Genomic DNA, 20,293 nt, shown 5'->3' on the forward strand with positions numbered 1-20,293 from the left:
GTCTATCAGGTCCACTTGGTCCAGAGCTGAATTCAAGTCCTGAATATCCTTGTTAATTTTCTGTCTCATTGATCTAATATTGACAGTGGGTGTTAAAGTTTCCCACTATTATTGTGTGAGAGTGGCCGGGCGCGGCGGCTCAAGCCTGTAATCCCAGCACTTTGGGAGGCCGAGGAGGGTGGATCACGAGGTCAACAGATCAAGACCATCCTGGTCAACATGGTGATACCCCGTCTCTACTAAAAATTACAAAAAAATTAGCTGGGCACGGTGGCGCATGCCTGTAATCCCAGCTACTCAGGAGGCTGAGGCAGGAGAATTGCCTGAACCCAGGGGGCGGAGGTTGCGGTGAGCCGAGATGGCGCCATTGCACTCCAGCCTGGGTAACAAGAGCGAAACTCCATCTCAAAAAGAAAAATGAGAGTCTAAGTCTCTTTGTAGATCATTAAGAACTTGTTTTATGAATCTGGGTTGTCCATTACAGGGTGCACATATATTTAGGATAGTTAACTCTTCTTGTCACGTTGATCCCATTACCATTATGTAATGCTCTTCTTTGTCTTTTTTGATCTTTGTTGGTTTAAAGTCTGTTTTATCAGAGACTAGGATTGCAACTCCTGCCTTTTTTTTTTTTTTTTTTTTTTGCTTTCCATTTGCTTAGTAAATCTTCCTCCTTCCCTTTATTTTGATCCTATGTGTGCTTTTGCACACAAGATTAGTCTCTTGACTACAGCACATGAATGGGTCTTAACTCTTTATCAAGTTTACCAGTCTGTGTCCTTTAATTGGGGCATTTAGCCTATTTACATTTAAGGTTAGTATTGTTATGTGTGAATTTGATCCTGTCATTATGATGCTAGCTGGTTATTTTCCCTGTTAGTTGATGCAGCTTCTACATAGTGTCAATGGTCTTTACAATTTGGTATGTTTTTGCAGTGGCTGGTACTGTTTTTTCCTTTCCATATTTAGTGCTTCCTTCAGGAGCTCTTGTAAGGCAGGCCTCGTGGTGACAAAATCTCTCAGCATTTGCTTCTCTGTAGAGGATTTTATTTCTCCTTCACTTATGAAGCTTAGTTTGATTGAATATGAAATTCCAGTTGAAAATTCTTTTCTTTAAGAATGTTGAATATATGCCCCCACTGTCTTCTGGCTTGTAGGGTTTCTGCAGAGGGATCAGCTGTTAGTCTGATGTGCTTCCCTTTCAGGGTAACTCGACCTTTCTCTCTGGCTGCCCTTAACTTTTTTCCCTTCATTTCAACCTTGGAGAATCTGACAATTACATGTCTTGGCTTTGCCCTTCTCAAGGAGTATCTTTGTGGTGTTCTCTGTATTCCCTGAATTTAAATGTTGCCTGTCTTTCTAGGTTGGGGAAGTTCTTCCGGATAATATCCTAAAGAGTGTTTTCCAACTTCCCTGTCACTTTCAGGTACACCAGTCAAACACAGGTTTGGCCTTTTCAGATACTCTAATATATCTTAGAGGTTTTTGTTCATTCCTTTTCATTATTTTTTCTCTAATCTTGTCTTCATGCTTTATTTCATTGAGTTGATCTTCAATCTCTGATATCCCTTCTTCCACTTGTTCAGTTTGGCTACTGATACTTGTGTATGTGTCACAAAGTTCTCATGCTGTGTTTATCAGCTCCATAAGGTCATTCATGTTCTTCTCTAAACTGGTTATTCTAGTTAACAATTCCTCTAACCTTTTTTCAAGGCTCTTGGCTTCCTTGCATTAAATTAGAACATGCTCCTTTAGCTGGGAGGAGTTTGTTCTTATCCACCTTCAGAAGCGTACTTCTGTCAATTTGTCAACATCATTCTCTGTCCAGCCACTGCTGGAGATGCCATTGAAAAGAGAAAAAAAAATACCCAGTCTTCTTCTTTCTTCCTACCCTACAGACTCCTGCAAGAGGTTCCTCTTAGCTGAGCTAGCTTAAAGTCAGTTGTCAAGAAAGCCTGGAAATGCAATTTTTAGTATTTTCCCACCAACACTACAGAGCAAAATGGAGAAAGGGTGGAAAATGGAATTAATTGCAAATAGTCAAATGACCTACACAGGATATTCCTACACCTTCAGACACCAACTTAATTTGAAAGCCATAGGATAACCCATAATTTGTATACACTTTTCAGTACTGAAGTATATTATGAAAATATTACTACTTAAGGAGTATGAAAAATAAAAATGCAGATAACATTCTAGTTTACTAGTTGATATAATTCTTCAAGTGTTATTTACAAATAGGAAGTAACAATATAGAAAGTAAAAAGTTAATTCTAATTGAAAATTATCATGTTCTGGTTATCATTAAAAAAACTATGCCTTAGCATTTATACTAATACATACGTATACTATAATCATTCTTGTAGTACCTTAATTTTTATTTTTAAAAAACTCAACCATATTTAATCATGAGATATGTCTCCCTCTGTTATTATTTTACTACTAAAGCATAAGTGGGTGGTTTATGTGCACCAAAAGGCCCCTTCAAAGCTGTTTCCCAGATGACCTGAAAAGAGCAGTTGAAGAGGTGTGAAAACAGAATTTCAATGAGCCCAGTTCATACTTCTTCAATTGTTCTTTCCATAGCCTTTAAGGTTAGCTGTTACTATAGAAAATGCCATCATTCTTAGAGGAAAATTATTTGGGAATGAAATATTTCACTTCCTCCTCATTAAGAATGTAGAGGAAATAGGAAAGAAAAATATACAAGTAGACACATAACTGTGTATAAATAGATATAATTCAGTAAGGAGGTCAGTAATCTAATGAACTAATGAAAACCTTACTATATTAGAAGTTCAGATTTGTTTCAATTATGAGTCAGAAATGAGGAACAGAATTAAATTTTTGTTCTACAGTTACACAGTTACCAATATTTCTCCAACAGAATTTCTAGACACAGTGAAACTCTCCTTTACATTTAATAATCATGATTTTTTTCATCCCAAATGTGCTATTTTTTTCTCTAAATGATTATGTTCGGAATAAAGTAACAGTATTAGTAAAAATGAAATTTCTATTAGATCTTATGTTAAAGAGGTCATCAAATGAAAGCACTGGGATGTCATACTGAAAATGATGGGGAGGTCATGAAAGTTTTTAAGCAATGATACAATATAATCAGATAATCTTCATTTTAGCTTTGGTGGCATAGTGAAGGACTGGTCGGAAAGATGTGGAGTAGTTAGAAAGCTGTTATATATAAGTCCAGGAGGACCCATGTGGTGAACCTTATATAGAATAGAAACTGTAGAATTAAAATAGTTATCTATATAATCATATGTTTAGGTATTGTGATAGATTATAATCATCCATTTAATTATGAGAAGAGGGAAATAAAAATACATTGGACAATATTTTCTCTTATTATCATTCTATGAGGAAAATTCCATGAGGGACAAGAAGCTAAACCTACTGGTCAAGACGAAAATTTTGGAGTAGAAAAACAAATAGAGTAACTAGTTTTTGGAGGGGATCCAAGATGGCCGAATAGAAACAGCTCTGGATTGCAGCTCCCAACCAGAATGCAAAGGGTGGTGGTCACTGGGTTTCCAAATGAATTATTATTGCCCACAGACCAAAAGATTCCTGGGCGGAAAATTGCCATGTGTTTCCAGCGTGGCTGTTTCAGCTGGTACAATGGGTCTCCACACAAAAACTCACATAAATCCAGATGTCATTTCAACTGGCGACTGGAATGCCTGGGAGACAGAGTCGCCTGTTCAACTGATTAAAAACTGGATTGAAACAGGAAGCTAGGCAAGGAGATTCCTGGGCAGAAAAGTCTCCAGAATGGCTGTTTCCACTGGCGTAGCAGGTCTCCACACAAAAACTCACACAAATCCGGGTGCCTTTTCAACTGGCAACTAGACCACCTGAGAGACAGAGTCAACCATTCAAGTGAAAAAGAGGGGAAAGAAACAGGGAGCCAGGCCAGGATATTCCCAGGAAAAAAAAAGTGCCACGAGTCTCCAGCACAGCTGTTTCAGCTGGCGCAGTGGGTCTCTGCACAAAAACTCACACAAACCAAGGGGCCATTTCAACTGTCAACTGCAATGCCTGGGAGACAGAGTCACCCATTCAACTGAAAAAAAAAGGGGGACTGAAACAGGGAGCAAGGTGATCTGGCTCGGCTGGTCCCACCCCCACAAAAATAAGCAATTTGAAATGCTGTGGATTGAGAGTTTCACAGCAAGCACAGCTGAATCCAGGACAGTCCAGCATTGTAGGGGAAGGGTGTCTGCCGTTACTGAGGCAGTCCAACACTACCAAGGTACTCCACCATTACTGAGGCAGTCCATCATTCCCGACGCAGTCTGCCATTACTGACAGAGTCCACCATAACAGAGTGAGTCCGCCATTACAGAGGCAGTTGTTAATGATACCCCTATAAACAAAACTGCAATGAAGATGACACAGAAGCTAGGCAGAGCCCACAGCAGCTCAGCAACACCTATGCTGGCAGACTGTGAATAGGCTACCTCCTCGCTGGGCAGGGCTTCCCTGAAAAAAGGCAGAAGCACAACAGAAACTTATAAATAAAACCCTATATTCCAGGACAGGGCACCTGGATAAAAAAAGACAGTCATGAGTTCTGCTGCAGCAGACTTAAACGTACCTGCCCAGCAGCTCTGAACAGAGCAACAAAGCTCACAGCTCAGCACTTGAGCCCCTATAAAAGACAGACTGTCTCCTCAAGCAGATCCCCAAACCCGGTATATACAAAGAGTCAACTCATAAAAGAGAGCTCAGATTGACATCTGGTGGGTATCCTTCTGGGACAAAGATAACAGAAGAAGAAACTGGCAGCAACTCTTACTGTTCTGCAGCCACTGCTGGTGATCCCAAGGAAAGCAGGGTATGGAGTGGACCCCCAGCAGTCCTATAGCAAAGCGGCCTGACTGTCAGAAGGAAAACTAAGAAACAAAAAGAAATAACTGCATCATCAACAAACAGGATGTCCACTGAGAGACCCCATCTGAAAGTCACCAACCAAAAAGACAACATGTAAATAAATCCACAAAGATGGGAAGAAACCAGAGCAAAAAAGGATGAAAACAAACAAAACCAGAACACCTCTCCTCCTCCAAGGGATCACAACTCCTCACTACAAGGGACCAAGACTGGATGGAGAATGAGTCTGATGAATTGACAAAAACAGCCTTCAGAAGGTGGCTAATAACAAACTTCTCTGAGCTAAAAGAACATGTTCTAACCCATTGTAAAGAAACTAAGAATGCTGAAAAAAGGTTTGATGGAATGCTAACGAGAATATACAGCTTGGAGAAGAATAAAAATGAATTGATGGAGCTGAAAAACACAACAAGAGAACTTTACAAAGCATATACAAGTTTCAATAGCAGAATTAACCAAGCAGAAGAAAGGATATCAGAGATGGAAGATCAACAAAGGAAATAAAATGAGAAGATAACATTAGAGAAAAAAGCATAAAGAGAAGTGAACAAAGCTGCCATGAAATATGGGATTATGTGAAAAGACCTAATCTATGTCTGATAGGTGTACCTGAATGTGATGGACACAATGAATCCAAGCTGGTAAACACTCTTCAGGATCTTATCCAGGAAAACTTCCCCAACCTAGCAAGGCATGCCAACATTCAAGTCCAGGAAATACAGAGAACACCACAAATATATTCCTCATGAAGAGCAACCCCAAGGCATATAATCATCAGATTCACCAGGGTGAAATGAAGGATAAAATGCTGTGGGCAGCCAGAGAGAAAGATCGGGTTACCCACAAAGGGAAGCCCATCAGACTCAGAGCAGAACCCTACAAGCCAGAAGAGAGTGGGGCCAATATTCAGCATCCTCAAAGAAAAGAACCTTTGACCTAGAATTACATATACAACCAAACTAAGTTTCTTAAGTGAAGGAGAAATAAAATCCCTTATGAACAAGCAATTGCTGAGAGATTTTGTCACCTTCAGGCCTACATTACAAGAGCTCCTGAAAGAAGTGATAAACATAGAAAGGAACAACCAGCACCAGCCACTCAAAAAACATACCAAATGCTAAAGAGCATCAACACAATGAAGAAATTCTATCAACTAACAGGTAAAACGAGCAGCTAGCATAAAAATGGCAGAATCAAATTCACACATAACAATATTAACCATAAATGTAAATGGGCTAAAGGTCCCCATCAAAAGACACAGTCTGGCAAGCTGGATAAAAAGTTGAAACCCATCAGTGTGCTGTATACAGGAAACCCATCTCATATGCAAGAATACATATAGGCTCAAAATAAAGGATTGAGGAAGATCTAACAAGCAAATGAAAAGCAAAAAAAAAGTAGGAGTTGCAATCCTAGTCTCTGACAAAATATACTTTAAATCAACAAAGATTAAAAGACACAAAAAAGGACATTCCATGATGGTCAAAGCATCAATGCAACAAGAATAGCTAATGATCCTAAATATATACTCACCCAATACAGGAGTACCCAGATACATAAAGCAAGTTCTTAATGACTTACAAAGAGACTACCATACAATAATAGTGGGAGACTTTAACACTCCATTGTCAATATTAGACAGATCAATGAGACAGAAAATTCACAAGGATACCCAGGACATGAACTCAGACCTGGACCAAGCAATCCTAATTGACCTAATAGACATTTACACAACTTTCCACCCCAAATCCACATAATATACATTCTTCTCACACCACACTACAACTACTCTAAAACTGACCACATAATTGGAAGTAAATCATGCCTCAGCAAATGCAGAAGAACGGAAATCATAACAGTCTGTCACACCACAGTGCAATCAATTTAGAACTCAGAATTCAGAAACTAACTCAGTACCACACAACTTCATGGAAACTGAACAACTGGCTCTTGAATGTTGACTAGATAAAAAAAAGAAATGAAGGCAGAAATAAAGATGTTCTTCAAAACCAACAAGAATGAAGATACAATGTACCAGAATCTCTGGGACACATTTAAAGCAGTGTCTAGAGGAAAATTTATAGCAATAAATGACCACAAGAGACGCAAGGAAAGATCTAAAATCAAAACTCATAGAGGAGCAAGATCAAAAAAACTCAAAAGCCAGCAGAAGACAAGAAATAACTAAGAACAGAGCAGAACAGAGGAGATAGAGACACAAAAACCCTTCAGAAAATCAATAAATCCAGGAGCTGATTTTTTTTAAATATCAACAAAATAGACCACTAGCCAGATTAATAAAAAAGAAAGAGAGAATAAACAAATAGATGCAATAAAAAAGGATAAAGCAGATATCACCAATTCCACAGAAATACAAACCACCATCAGATATTAATACAAACAACTCTATGCACATAAACTAGTAAACCTGGAAGAAATGGAAAAACTTCTGGACACTCCCAAACCTAAACAAAGTCAAAACCCTGAATAGACCAATAACAAGGGCTGAAGTTGAGGCAGCAATTAATAGCTTAAAAAACAAAAAAAGCCAAGGTCCACATGGGTTCATGGCTGAATTCTCCAAGACATACAAAGAGGAGCTGGTACCACTCCTTCTGAAACTATTCCAAACAATCCATAAAGAGAGAATCCTCCCCAAATCATTTTATGAGAACAACATCATCCTGATACCAAAACTCGGCAGAGACTCAACAAGAAAAGAGCACTTCAGGCCAATAGAGGAACATAGATGCAAAAAACATCAATAAAATACTAACAAACTGATTGCAACAGAACATCAAAAAGCTTATTCATCATGATGAAGTAGGCTTCATCCTGGTGATGCAAGGCTGGTTCAACATAGGCAAGTCTATAAACGTGATTCACCATATAAACAGAACCAAAGACAAAAACAACAGGATTATCTCAACAGATGCAGAGAAGGCCTGCGACAAAATTCAACAGAACTTTATGTTAAAACTCTCAATAAACTAGGTATCTATGGAATGTATCTCAAACTAATAAAACCTATTTACGACAAACCAATAGCCAATGTCATACTGAATGGGGAAAAACTGGAAGCATTCCCTTTGAAATCTGGCAATAGACAAGGAGGCCCTCTCTCACCACTCCTATTCAATATAGCATTGGAAGTTCTGGCCAGAGCATTCAGGCAAGAAAAAAGAAACAAAGGGTATTCAGTTAGGAAAGGAGGAAGTCAAATTGTCTCTATTTGCAGATCACAAGATTGTATATTTAGAAGACCCCATCATCTCAGCCCAAAATCTCCTGAAACTGATAAGCAACTTCAGCAAAGCCTCAGAATATAAAATCAATGTGCAAAAATCACAAGCATTCCTATACACCAATAACAGACTTAAAAAGAACCAAATCAAGAACAAACTGCCATTCACAATTGCTACAAGGAGAATAAAATTCTTAGAAATACAACTAACAAAGAATGTAAAGGAGCTCTTCAAGGAGAACTACAAACCACTGCTCAATGAAATAAGAGGGGAAACAAACAGATGTAGAAACATTCCATGCTCATGGATAGGAAGAATTAATATCGTAAAAATGGCCATACCACCCAAAGTAATTTATAAATTCAATGCTATCCCCATCAAGCTACCAAAGACCTTCTTCACATGACTGGAAAAAAACACCTTAAACTTCATATGAAACCAAAAAAGAGCCCACATAGCCAAGTCAATTCTAAGCAAAAAGAACACAGCAGGAGGCCTCATGCTTCCTGACTTCAAACTATACTACAAGGCTATAGTAACCAAAACAGCACAGTACTGGTACCAAAACAGAGACATAGACCAGTGGAACAGAAGAGAGTCCTGGGCATCTACAACCATATGATCTTTGACAAACCTCACAAAAGCAAGCAATGGGGAAAGGATTCCCTGTTTAATAAATGGTGTTTGGAAAACGGGCTAGCCATGTGCAGAAAGCAGAAACTGGACCCCTTCCTGACACTTTACATTAAAATTAATGGCAGATGAATTAAACACTTGAACATAAGACCTAACACCATAAAAACTCTAGAAGAAAATCTAAGCAAAACCATTCAGGAAATAGGAGTAGGCAAGGACTTCATGACTAAAATCCAAAAGCATTGGTAACAAAAGCAAAAATAGAATCTAATTAAACTCCGGAGCTTCTGCACAGAAGAAGAATCAATCATTAGAGGGAATCCACAACCAAAAGAAAGTGAAAAAATTTTTGCAATCTACCAATCTGACAAAGGGCTAATATCCAGAATCTACAAAAAACTAAAACAGATTTACAAGAAACAAAAACAAACAAAAGTAGGCAAAGGATATGAACAGATACTTTATAAAAGAAGACATATATGAGGCCAACAAACATTAAAAAATGCTCATCTTCACTGGTCACTAGAAAAATGCAAATCAAAACTACACTGAGATACCATCTCATGCCAGTTAGAATGGCGATCATTAAAAAATCTGGAGACAACAGATGCCGGAGAGGATGTGGAGAAATAGGAACACTTTTACACTGTTGGTGGGAGTGTCAATTAGTTCAAATATTGTGGAAGACAGTGAGGCGATTCCTCAAGGACCTAGAAATAGAAATTCCATTTAACCCAGCAATCCTGTTACTGGGTATATATCCCAAGGATTATAAATTGTTCTATTATAAGGACATATGCACACAAATGTTCATTGCAGCACTGTTTACAACAGCAAAGACTTGGAACCAACCCAAATGCCCATCAATAATAGACTAGATAGGGAAAATGTGGCACATATACACCATGGAATACTATGCAGGCATAAAAAACAATGAGTTCATGTCCTTTGTAGGGACATGGATGAACCTGGAAACCATCATTCTCAGCAAATTGACACAAGAACAGAAAATCAAACACTGCATGTTCTCATTCATAGGTGGGTGTTGAACAATGAGAACACATGGACACAGGGAGGGGAGCATCACACACTGAGGTCTATGGGGCAGGGAACTAGGGGAGGGACGGAGGGATGGGGAGTTGGGGAGAAATGCCAGATATAGGTAATTAGGAAGGGAAGCAGCCAACCACATTTCCATGTATGTACCTAGGCAACAATCCTGCATGGTCTTCACATGTACCCTAAAACCTAAAACACAATAAAATATGTTTTAAAAAAACAGGGAAGCCATATATATAAATTAGGAAGATCCACAGGACAGAGGTGTGATAAAGGATAAGATTATAGACGGGAAATCAAAAAGCTGGTTAAGAGTGTGGAAATATATACATTTGGTAGAATTTGGCTATAAATATGTCTGGTCCAGGGATTTTTTTGGTTGAAAGTTTTTTTTTTTTTATCATTCAGTTTTAGGACTTAATATTGGTCTACACAGAATTTCAATCTCTTTCTGATTCAATCTTGGGAGACTGTGTGATTCTAGGAATTTAACCATTTATCCTATACTTTCTAATTGGTTTTTAGATAGAGTTGTTCATAGTAGTCTCTGAGGATTTTTGTATTTCTATGGGAATAGTTATAACGTCATATTTGTCATTCTCAATTGTACTAACATGGATCTTTTTTTCTTTGTTTCTCTAGCTAGCAGTCTATCGATCTTGTTTTTTGTTTTCTTTTTTTTTTTAGGTGGAGTTTCACTCTTGTGACCCAGGCCAGAGTGCAATGGCGTGATCTCAGCTCACCACAACCTCCACCTGCTAGGTTCAGGCAATTCTCCTGCCTCATCCTCCCGAGTAGCTGGAATTACAGGCACGTGCCACCATGCCCAGCTAATTTTTTGTGTTTTTAGTAGAGACAGGTTTCACCATGTTGACCAGGATGGTCTCGATCTCTTGACCTCGTGATCCACCCACCTTGGCCTCCCAAAGTGCTGAGATTACAGGCATGAGCCACCGTGCCAGGCTCGATCTTGTTTACTCTTTCAAAAAACTAACTCTTGGTTTCATTAGTGGATTTTACAGATACAATAACTAGTATCAATCCTAACAAAAGTATTCCAAAAAACTGAGGAGGGAGTCCTCCCTAATTCATTCTATGAAGCCACTCTCAGCCTAGTACCAAAATCTGGAACAGACATGACAAAGAAAGAAAACTTCAGGCCAATATAGCTGATGAACACAGACATAAAAATTCTCAACAAAATACTAGAAAACTGAATCCAACAGCCCATCCAAAAGCTAATTCACCACAGCCAAGCAGGCTTTATTCCCAGGATGAACTCAATAAGTGTGATCTACCACATGAACAGAATTAAAAGCAAAAATCATACAACCATCTCAAGAGACACAGAGAAAATTTTCCATAAAATCCAATATCCCTTCATGATAAAGACCCTCAATAGGCAGACTTGGCATCAAAGGGACATACATCAATATAATAAAAGCTACCTCTAGCAAACCTTAGCCAATATCATACTGAACAGGAAAAAGCTGGAAGCATTCACCTTAAGAAATGAAACAAGACAAGGCTGTCCACTCTCACCACTCCCGTTTGACATAGTACTAGAAATCCTAGCCAGAGTAATCAGGCAAAAGAAAGCAATAAAAGGCATCCAAACAGGAAGAGAAGAAGTTAAAGTATGTTTTGTCACTAACAATATGACTGTATACTTAGAAAACCCTAGAGACTCCAGCAAAAGGCTCCTAAAACTCACAAACTATTTTAGCAAGGTTTCACAAGATCAATGTAGAAAAATCAGTAGCATTTCTATACATCAATAGCATCCAGAATGAGAATCAAATCAAGAATACAATTCCATTGATTATACAATAGCCACAAAAAATGAAACACATAGGACTGGTTAACTAAGACAACTATAAAACACTGCTAAAAGAAATCAGAGATGACACAAATAAATCAAAAGACATCCCATGCTTATTGATGGAATAATCAATATTATTAAAATGGCCATAATGGTCAAAATAATTTATGAATTCCATGTTATTTCAAATTACCAGCATCATTTTTCATGGATTTAGAAAAAACTCCTACAATTCATATGGAATCAAAAGAGCCCAAATTGTCAAAGTAACCCCAAGAAAAAAGAGCAAAGCTGGAAAAATAACACTATCTAACTTCAAACTATACTCTAAGGCTATAGTACCAAAATAGTATGGTACTGGTACTAAAATGCACAAAGAGATCAATGGAACAGAATTGAAAATAGAAGCAGAATAAATTTCTAAGCAGCAAACCATTCAAACAGTAACCAAACCAGTATCGTACTGTTACTAAGAAAGTCACAGAGATCAATGGAACAGATTAGAAAACAGAGGCAAAAGAAATTTCTAACCAGCACAGCATTTACAATGTGACTTGGGTGCTGTTAAAGGCATTCAGTTTTATAAGGGAAGCAGAAAGTAAAAGTTTGGAAAATTTGCAATTAGACAATGCAATTTTTTTAAAAATCCCATTTTCAGAGGAGAAATTCAAGCCAGCTGCAGAAATTTGCATAAGTAATGAGAAGCTGAATGTTAATCCCCAAGACAATAGAAAAAAATGTCTCCAGGGCATGTCAGAGACCTTTGTGGCAGCCCCTCCCAACACAGGACAGGAGGTTCAGGAAGAAAAAAAATGAATTTATTGGCTGGGCCCAGGGTCCTTCTGCTGCATGCAGTCTAGAGACTTGATGCCCTGCTCCCAACCACTCTAGCCATGACTAAAAGGGGCCAAGATACAGCTCAGGCTGTTGCTTCAGAGGGTGGAAGCTCCAAGCCCTGGCAGCTTCCATGTGATGTTGAGCCTGTGTGTGCACAGAAGTCAAACACTGATGTTTGGGAACCTCCACTGAGATTTCAGAGGATGTATGGAAACTCCTGGATGCCCAGGCAAGTTTGCTGCAGGGGTGCAGCGCTCATGGAGGACCTCTATTAGGGCAGTGCAGAAGGGAAACGTGAAGTTGAAGCCCCCACACAGTCTCTACTGGAGCATCACCTAGTGGATGTATGAGAAGAGGGCCCCCATCCTCTAGATCCCAGAATGATAGATGCACAGACAGCTTGCACTACACGCCTGTAAAAGCCAGATGCACTCAATGCCAACCCATGAAAGCAGCCAGGAAGGGGGCTGTATCATGCAAAGACACAGAGACAGAGCTGCCCAAGGCTGTCGGAGCCCACCTCTTGCATCAGCATGACCTGGATGTGAGACATGGAGTCTAAGGAGATCATTTTGGAGCTTCAGGATTTGACTGCAATGCTGGATTTGGGACTTACTTTCCTATGGTCCCTTTGTTTTGGCCAGTTTCTCCCATTTGGAATGGCTGTATTTACCCAATGCCTGTACCATCATTTTATCTAGGAAGTAAATAACTTGCTTTTGATTTTGCAGTCTTATAGGCAGAAGGGACTTGCCTTGTCTCAAATGAGACTGTGGACTGTGGACTTTTAAGTTAATGATGAAATAAGCTAAGACTTTGGGGGAACTGTTGAGAAGGCATAATTGGTTTTAAAATGGAGACATGAGATTTGGGAGGGGCTTGGCAGAATGATATGGTTTGGCTCTGTTCCCACCCAAATCCCATCTAGTAGCTCCCCTACCTCCCACATTTTGTGAGAGAGACCCAGTGGGAGATAACTGAATCATGGTTGGGTTATTCCTGTGCTGTTCTTGTGATAGTAAATAGGTTTCATGAGATCTGATAGTTTTAAAAATGGGAGATTCCCTGCATGAGCTCTTTTCCTGATTGCTGCCATCCATGTGAGATGTGACTTGCTCCTCTATGCCTTCTGCCATGGCTGTAAAGCTTCTCCAGCCATGTGGAAGTGTAAGTCCATTAAAACTCTTTCTTTTGTAAATTGTCAAGTCTCAAGTATGTCTTTATCAGCAGGGAGAAAACAAACTAATACAAAAGTGAAGAGACAACCCACTGAAGGAGAGAAAATATCTGCATACTACCCATCTGACAAGAGAGTAAGAACCAAAAAAACAGAAGGAGCTTAAACAACCCTAATTTTTAAAAAAACTAATAATCCAATTAAAAATGGGCAAAAGACCTGAATAGACATTTCTCAAAAGAAGACATTCAAATGGCATCATCAGAGAAATAAAATTAAAACTACAATCAGATATCATCTCACCCCAGTTAAATGGTTTTCATCCAAAAGGCAGGCAATAACAAATGCTGGCAAGGGTGTGGAGAAAACAGAACCTTCATACACTCTGGGCAGAAATGTACATTTATACAAGCACTGTATTAATGTATTAAATACATTAATATGGAAACAATTTGGACGTTCCTCAAAAAGCTACAAATAGAGCTAATATAGAGCTAGCAGTGGTATATCCCACTGCTAGGTATATACCCAAAAGAAAGAAAATCAGTATATCAAAGTAATATCTGCACTCCCACATTTATTGTAGCACTATTCACAATAGGAAAGATTTGGAATGAAAATATTTGCTATATGGACACTTAGCAAATCTTTCCTGTTGTCCTATAGCAAGACATGACTTGTAATATGTGACTTGCTCCTCCTTGTCTTCCACCATGGTTATGAGGCTTCCCCAGCCATGTTGAAGTGTAAGTCTATTAAAACTCTTTATTTTTTAAATTGCCAAGTCTCAAGTATGTCTTTATCAGCAGTGTGAAAACAGACTAATACAAAAGTGAAGAGACAACCCCCTGAAGGAGAGAAGTATCTCACATACTCCATAAATGTACACACCTATCATGTAACCACAAAAATTGAAATTAAAATATTTTAAAAATATTAGTAGTAATTCCATATACCAATAATGATCAAGCTGAGAAATCAAGTAGGCAATCCCATTTACAATAACTACAAAAAGATAAAATATCTAGGAATAATTTAAACAAGGAGGTGAAATATATCTACTAGAAAAATGACAAAACAATGATGAAAAAATGTAGACAGCATAAACACATGAAACAACATCCCATACTCGTGGGGCAGAAGAATCAATATAGTTAAAGTGATGACACTGCCCAAAGCAACCTACAGATTCAATGCAATCCCTATCAAAATAGTGACTTTATTTTTCACAGAACTAGAGAAAGCAATCCTAAAATTCATATTGTACCTGAAAGACCCCAAATAGCCAAAGCAGTTCTAAGCAAAAAGAACAAAGCTGGAGATATCAAATTATCTGGCATCAAATTACACATACTATAAGGCTAAACCAGCATGGTACTTGCTTTAAAATAGACATATAAAATCAATGAAAGAATAGAGAACCCAGAAATAAAGCCACCTATCTCCACCCAACTAAACATACACTAGAAAGACGACACTACTTTCAATAAATGGTACTGGCAGTATTCTATTGCCACCTGCAGAAGAATGAAACCAGACTCCTATCTCTTGGCATACACAAAAATCAACTCAAGATGGATTAACAACTTAAATGTAAGACCTAAAACTATAAAAACACTAGAAGAAAACTATGGAAACTTTTTTCGACATTGGTCTAGGCAAATAATTCATGACTAAGACCTCAGAAGTTTAAGCAACAAAAACAAAAATAGATCTATAGGACTTAATTAACTAAAAAGCTTCCACACAGCAAAAGAAATAACAGAACAAACAAACAATCTGCAGAATGGGAGAAAATATTTTCAAACTATACATAGAACAGGAGAATAACATCCAAAATTTATGAGGAACTCAAACAACAACCATAACAAAATAAATAACCCTATTAATATGAGCAAAGTACATGAATAAATATTTTTCAAAAGAGAACTTTACAAATGGCAAATATATGTTTTAAATGTTCAACATCATTAAGCATCAGAGAAATGCAACTAAAACTACAATGAGATATTATCTTATACCAGTCAGAATGGCTATTAAGAATAGTAATAATAATAACAGATGTTGTTGAGGATGCAGAGATAAGAGAATGCTTATCAAGTGTTGGTGGGAATGTAAATTAGCACAACCTCTATAGAAAACAGTATGGAAATTTTTCTTAGAACTAAAAATAGGACTACCATTCAATCCAGTAATCCCACTACTGGGTATTTGCTCAAACAAAAAGAAATAATTATGTGAAAAACTTATCTTCACTCCAATATTTATTACACTACTATTCACAATAGCAAAGATGTGGAATCAATCTAAATGTCCTTCAATTAATGATTGCATAAAGAACATGTGGTATACAATGGAATATTAATCAGCCATAAAAAGAATTTAATCATGTATTTTGCAGCAACATAGATGGAACTGGAGGCCATTATTATTTTTTTTTTTTTTTTTGAGACAGAGTCTCGTTCTGTTGCCAGGCGCCAGGCTGGAGTGCAGTGGCGTGATCTCCACTCACTGCAACCTCCGTGGAGGCCATTATCTTAAGTGAAACAACTCAAAAACAGAAAGTCAATACACATGTTCTCATTTATAAGGGAGAGCTAAATAATATGTATACACATAGAGCATGGAATAACAGACCTTGGAGATTCAGAAGGGGGTGGCCATGGAATGAGAAATGAGAAATTATTTAGTGGGCACAATGTATATTATTTGGGTAATGGTTATGCTAAAAGCCCAAACGATCACTACACAATATATCCACGTATCAAAATTGCATTTATACCCCTTAGATTTCTTCAGATAAAAAATTTAAGGTGCTAATGATGTTATATTCAATAGCAGAAGAAGTCCATGGCATGAAGTGTTTATAGAGATATGCAGAATTACTGCACTGGATATTCCTAATCACTCACTTATAAGAAGCAAGGATCTATGTGACTTTGTACATGATACTATCAAACATTTTTGAAAATTTAATATGATGACATTGGCTGGTTCCTCCTAATGTTACTGGACAACATGACAAAAAAAGGGGGCAGAAGTGGGGAGGATGAGTTCAGGAATTCAAATTCCCAGCATAAGCACCAAATAAATAACCTAGGAACGTCTATGTGTGCCCTGAAGGAGACCTTTACCTTCTGTAGCAGCAGGGCTCAAATTGCTGAAGATAATGTAGAACCTTATCCTGTGACTTGACGAATTACAAGGCAAGTTAAACACCAGCAGGGCAGAGTGTGTACTGTCAACATGAGGGCAATGATGGGAAAATATGGAATTGTGAAAGTTAGGATGTGGATGTGTGGGAAGACCTTCCAGGGTCATTGACACTCTAAAGTCTGATGAGTCTTCTTTGCCCTAACTAATACCCTTTCAAAGATGTCTTCATTTATCTAATTTATTATTATTATTATTATTATTATTATTATTATTATTACTGTGTATATTTTGGTAAGGAAGACACACACACACACACACACACATTAATTATGAAGGATAGTAGGTATAATCCCTTAATAAAATGTAAGAAAACTGGCTCCTTTTTCAAACCAAGATTTGAACTGCAGCCTGAACAAAAGCCTGTCCACTTAACTACTCTACTACAAGTCTCATGTATTACTATCATAGATCTAACTAATATTTTTAATTGTTCATAAATTGTTGGAAAAATGTGGATTATTTATTTGATGATTATGTGGTAAGATTGAACAACTTCTTTTACAGAGTCTTTTTGTAAGGGATGGGACAAGACTATAGTGGGATTAAAGAAAAGATGTTCTGGGAAAGGAATCTGAATTATTTCAGGCTTATGTAAATCAAGACACAATCTTTCAAATGAGGGTAATCTTTATTCCCATAGAGTTGTAATTATTGTAAAGGGCCCTTACACCTTTAACTAACAGACAAAAGAATCAAAGATATTTTGTAGGCATCAAGTACATACAAGACAAGTCGCTAGTACAAGATCTATAGAAAATAAATAGCCATTGTTTTTAATTATATGGACAGTATTCAGGTATGCTTGGAAATACAACACTACAATATTGTGTTATGGAGTAAACCATGTCCTCTCAAAATTTCTATGCTGAAGTCCTAGGATTTTTACAGAGGTAATCAAGTTAAAATGAGGTCATTAAAGTAGGTCCTATGTGACTGATATTTTTTTAAAATGCGGAAATTTGGACATAGACATACAGGGAGAACAACATGTACAGATGAAGGTAGAAATTAGGGTGATGCTTCTGTAAACCAAAAAACATCAAAGATTGCTAACAACCTGTCAAAAGCTAGGGGAGAAACATGAAACAGATTCTTCATAATTCTCATGGGAAACCAGTTCTGCTAATATCTTGACCTCAGACTTCTAATCTCCAGGACTGTGAGACAATACATTTCTGTTTTTCAATCCACTCAGTTTGTGGTACTTTGTGACAAACTGAGTGAAAGTAAAGAAACAATTAATATCTGTTGTTAAACCCACTTTGTAGTACTTTGTTATATCAACCCTATCAAATCTATACAATGTGACATAATCAAAGAGCAACACCCTGCATAAATAAATTTTCAATTGTTTGGTATAATCAACCAATGTTTTTAAGGTTCAGAAACAACTATTATATAACTGACATTGATAAGTCCCTTCAGCCACACATAAACACACAGATACATATACATTATTCAGAACCAATGAAAATTAATAATTATTTATTAAATAAATGTTTAACTTTCTCACTAATATTTTCAACCTATTCTGAGTCTCTACTATGTGCCAATTAGAGTAGGAGGCTCAGAACATCAAGAGCTAAACAATATCTAGCCCCTGCTGGGTGAGAACAAACAATCAAATCCTGATCCTGATCGCCACTATCAGAATACCTACAGCATTGCCAATTATTAGGCCATTTTACCTCTGTTCCTTTGTATTCAAAGGAGGTAAATACAAATCCTTTGTATTTCTTTGTATACAAAGGAAAGTTTGTATTCAAAGAGGGTAAATATATTAGCTAATTGTTTGTTTTATAGGAAAGCCTCCTCTCTCCCCCAAAATTAAGTTCTACTGTAAGCATGTCATAAAGAACTAGATATTATTCAATAAATCATAATTGATAATGCAGTCAAACATGAGGACTTTATTAAAAAAACTAATATCTTGGAACGTAGTTTATAAAATATAAGGTACTATATGAGCATTTGTTACTATTACCTTCAATTATATTTTTAATCATTTATAACAATAAAAATTTAATATCCCCAAATTAATTCCTCAAAAATTTTTCCCATAACTCTTGTTCCATTATTCTAAAATATTAAATGAGTTGAATCACACTGAATGGTCACAAAATATTCAATTCTGAAAAAAAAAATACCTTACCAAACAAACGTAAAAGAAAAGCCTTTAATATACTTACCACTTTCAAAGCAAGCATCAAAGATAAGATGTCCTTTCTTGGGCTGTCCACAGTATCCAGTTGGAAGCACTATATATTTGCTCACATTCCCTCCGATGGCATCATCATTTCCCATATCATTACCTATTTTTAAAAAATTGGCTCATGTTAAATTAAAGTCGAAGTATATTATTCAGCAGTAGAAGTCCAGTCAGATTTTTGCCGCTTCCCTAGTCACCGAGTGTTAACCCAAGAAAAGAAAACTTAACACCACATGGTCGTACAGTGAAAAGAGGCTACATTTTGAAACAAAATGATATGGGCTCAAATTTCAACTCGAATAAATGCTAATTCTCTATGCCCCAAAGCAATCAACCTAATATCTTTACACTTCAGTTCCTCTCATCCAGACCATGTGAACAGTAAAATCATATTCCAAAGTCATGTTTCTAGAATTATATATAAACTATAAAAATATCTACTATTATTATCAAAATCCAAGATATATTCATTAAATTACATCAACCATTTAATATATAAATAATTTACATAATTTGCATAAACATATATTCAATTGCTTAAATTTGAATAAAGCAGTAGTTCTATAAATAGCATTATGACTTCCAGATGCTCCACCAGAAACAATCTGAGAAAAACTGATTTAGCATACAAGTTCTATTTCCAATAAATCAATAAATCCAAGAGCTGGTTTTTTGAAAAGATCAACAAAATAGACCAATAGCCAGATTGATTAAAAATAAAAGAGAGAACAACCAAATAGATGCAATAAAAAATGATAAAGGGGAAATCACCACAGATTCCACAGAAATTCAAACCATCATCAGAGAATATTACAAACAACTCTATGCACATAAACTAGTAAACCTGAAAGAAATGGATAAATTCCTGGACTCCTGTGTCCTCCCAAGCCTAAACCAGGAGGAAGCTGAAACTATGAATAGACCAATAACAAGGGCAGAAGTCGAGGCAGCAATTAAGAGCCTACCACTCAAAAAAAGCCCAGGTCCAGACGGGTTCAGAGCCGAATTCTACCAGACACACAAAGAGGAGCTGGTACCATTCCTTCTAAAACTATTTCAAACAATCCAAAAAGAGGGAATCCTTCCCAAATCATTTTACGAGACCAACATCATTCTGATACCAAAACCCGGCAGAGACCCAACAAGAAAAGAAAACTTCAGGCCAATATCCATGA

The 20,293-nt window shown here is 37.1% G+C and overlaps 1 protein-coding gene across 18 annotated transcripts in view; it reads right to left on the reverse strand.

Annotated features, from left to right (window-relative positions):
- The window catches only part of LOC100393071 (BEN domain-containing protein 5), a 1,596,666-nt gene that overhangs the window by 1,430,949 nt on the left and 145,424 nt on the right, over window positions 1-20,293 (reverse strand). For 16 of the 18 annotated variants that reach the window (XR_013520038.1, XM_078331670.1, XM_078331666.1 and 13 more), the window contains one exon: window positions 19,099-19,221. The exons of the other annotated variants lie outside the window; for them this stretch is intronic. Coding sequence is in view for 15 of the 16 variants with exons in the window: in XM_078331670.1 (XP_078187796.1) it covers window positions 19,099-19,221 (123 nt within the window). In the remaining variant the exon portion in view is untranslated. The remainder of the gene's footprint in view (window positions 1-19,098; window positions 19,222-20,293) is intronic. 18 annotated transcript variants of the gene reach the window in all.

The sequence above is a fragment of the Callithrix jacchus genome, chromosome 7 (assembly GCF_049354715.1).
Source record: "Callithrix jacchus isolate 240 chromosome 7, calJac240_pri, whole genome shotgun sequence".
In the NCBI taxonomy this organism is placed as follows: domain Eukaryota; kingdom Metazoa; phylum Chordata; class Mammalia; order Primates; family Cebidae; genus Callithrix; species Callithrix jacchus.